Raw genomic sequence first — 1,371 nt, forward strand, 5'->3', positions numbered from 1 at the left:
CAACGGTCTTTTAAGTGAACAGACAAACAAATATTCACACACAACTTTTAATAGAATCAGTTTACGTCCACTCGTCAGGAAGCCGAGCGAATGAATGATTGCATGATGAAATGAATGACGTAGAAAGGGAATGACGTCAGCGTCGAAAGAATGTTCTATACGTAAATAGAACATGGCAGAGTAAATAGTAAATAGTGATGGCAGTTCTCCATTAGACTCGTTGAACACCCGCAGTGTGGTACACATCTTTGAAAAAGCTCAGCTTACGCCGGTGACTTACCTGTCCTGTTGTCCGTAACGATGATAACACGCTGCCATCCCAGCTGTACCAGCAATGGCCACAGCAGCTCCATCGTCACCTTGTGTAGTACTCGGCAAGAAGTCAGACACTAGAAGATTAACCTGAAAAAAACCAACACGTTTCGTGATTTGTAGGGCTTCAAGAATTACACTTTTGTCGGAAAAAGGTAAGGCCATTTGAAATTGACCACAAGACCAAGTGCTCAGGGAAAAGATCCTGTAATCCATGTCAGAGTTCGGTGGGTTATAGAAACACAAATAGGCTACCAAGAATGCATCCCCCGAAAGCGGCGTATGGCTGCCTAAACACGGGCATACACGTAAACACCGTGGAGAGTTCAGCCCATGAACGAAGAAAAAAAAAGAAACTGACAAAAAACAAAGCAAAAAAAAAAAAAAAGTCAAAACAACCTGCACACACTCACTAGACGTTGGTGAGGGTGGTCTGGTAGCCTAGTGGGTAGAGCACTTGGACTCGTGATCCGCGGGTTGCGGGCTCGAATCTGGGCTGGGACGGACCCGGGTCAACTTTATGTGCAGACTCAGAGCCGATATCCATGTCCCATTCCATGTCGCTGTGGCACGTAAAAGACGGCGGTCATTGTGCAATAAATGCAGGTGGTTGGTTACACCAAACACGCGCAGAACTGCTGCTGCTGAATTTTCACTGGGAGCGACCCAAATTTCTCAGCGATGGGACATTAAAGTAATAAAAATGACAAAAGAAAAAGAAATCTGTTTTATATGCAAACAGAATATAACCGGGAAAGTGTCCACATTTGCAACTGAACACAAGTTCTGCACAAGCTAGACTGAAGTTACAGTATGTAGTGATCATTACACAATGCGTGCCAGAAATAATAAAAACGTATTAATTTTAACAATGACATTCGATTTTTACAAGGCGGAGATATGTGCACACCACAGTGCTGTTTATCTACCGCTTCACATAACTTTTTTCTCATTTAAAAAGGACGAAAGCTATGTTCCCAAATGATTCATTCGATTTGTTCTAGCAAATTTCTGTGTGTGTTTTTTTTTTGCCCTACAGAATACACACACGTACGCACG

General features: G+C 42.9%; 1 protein-coding gene across 1 annotated transcript in view; it reads right to left on the reverse strand.

Annotated features, from left to right (window-relative positions):
* LOC138953292 (glutamate receptor 3-like) overlaps positions 1 to 871 on the reverse strand; it is an 11,600-nt gene extending 10,729 nt beyond the window's left edge. The window contains exons 1-2 of the mRNA XM_070325090.1: positions 731 to 871; positions 281 to 402 (exon numbers count right to left, since the gene is read on the reverse strand). Coding sequence (XP_070181191.1) covers positions 281 to 402; positions 731 to 871 — 263 coding nt within the window. The remainder of the gene's footprint in view (positions 1 to 280; positions 403 to 730) is intronic.
* Positions 872 to 1,371: the final 500 nt, after the last annotated feature.

Source organism: Littorina saxatilis, linkage group LG17 (assembly GCF_037325665.1).
Source record: "Littorina saxatilis isolate snail1 linkage group LG17, US_GU_Lsax_2.0, whole genome shotgun sequence".
NCBI classification, from domain to species: domain Eukaryota; kingdom Metazoa; phylum Mollusca; class Gastropoda; order Littorinimorpha; family Littorinidae; genus Littorina; species Littorina saxatilis.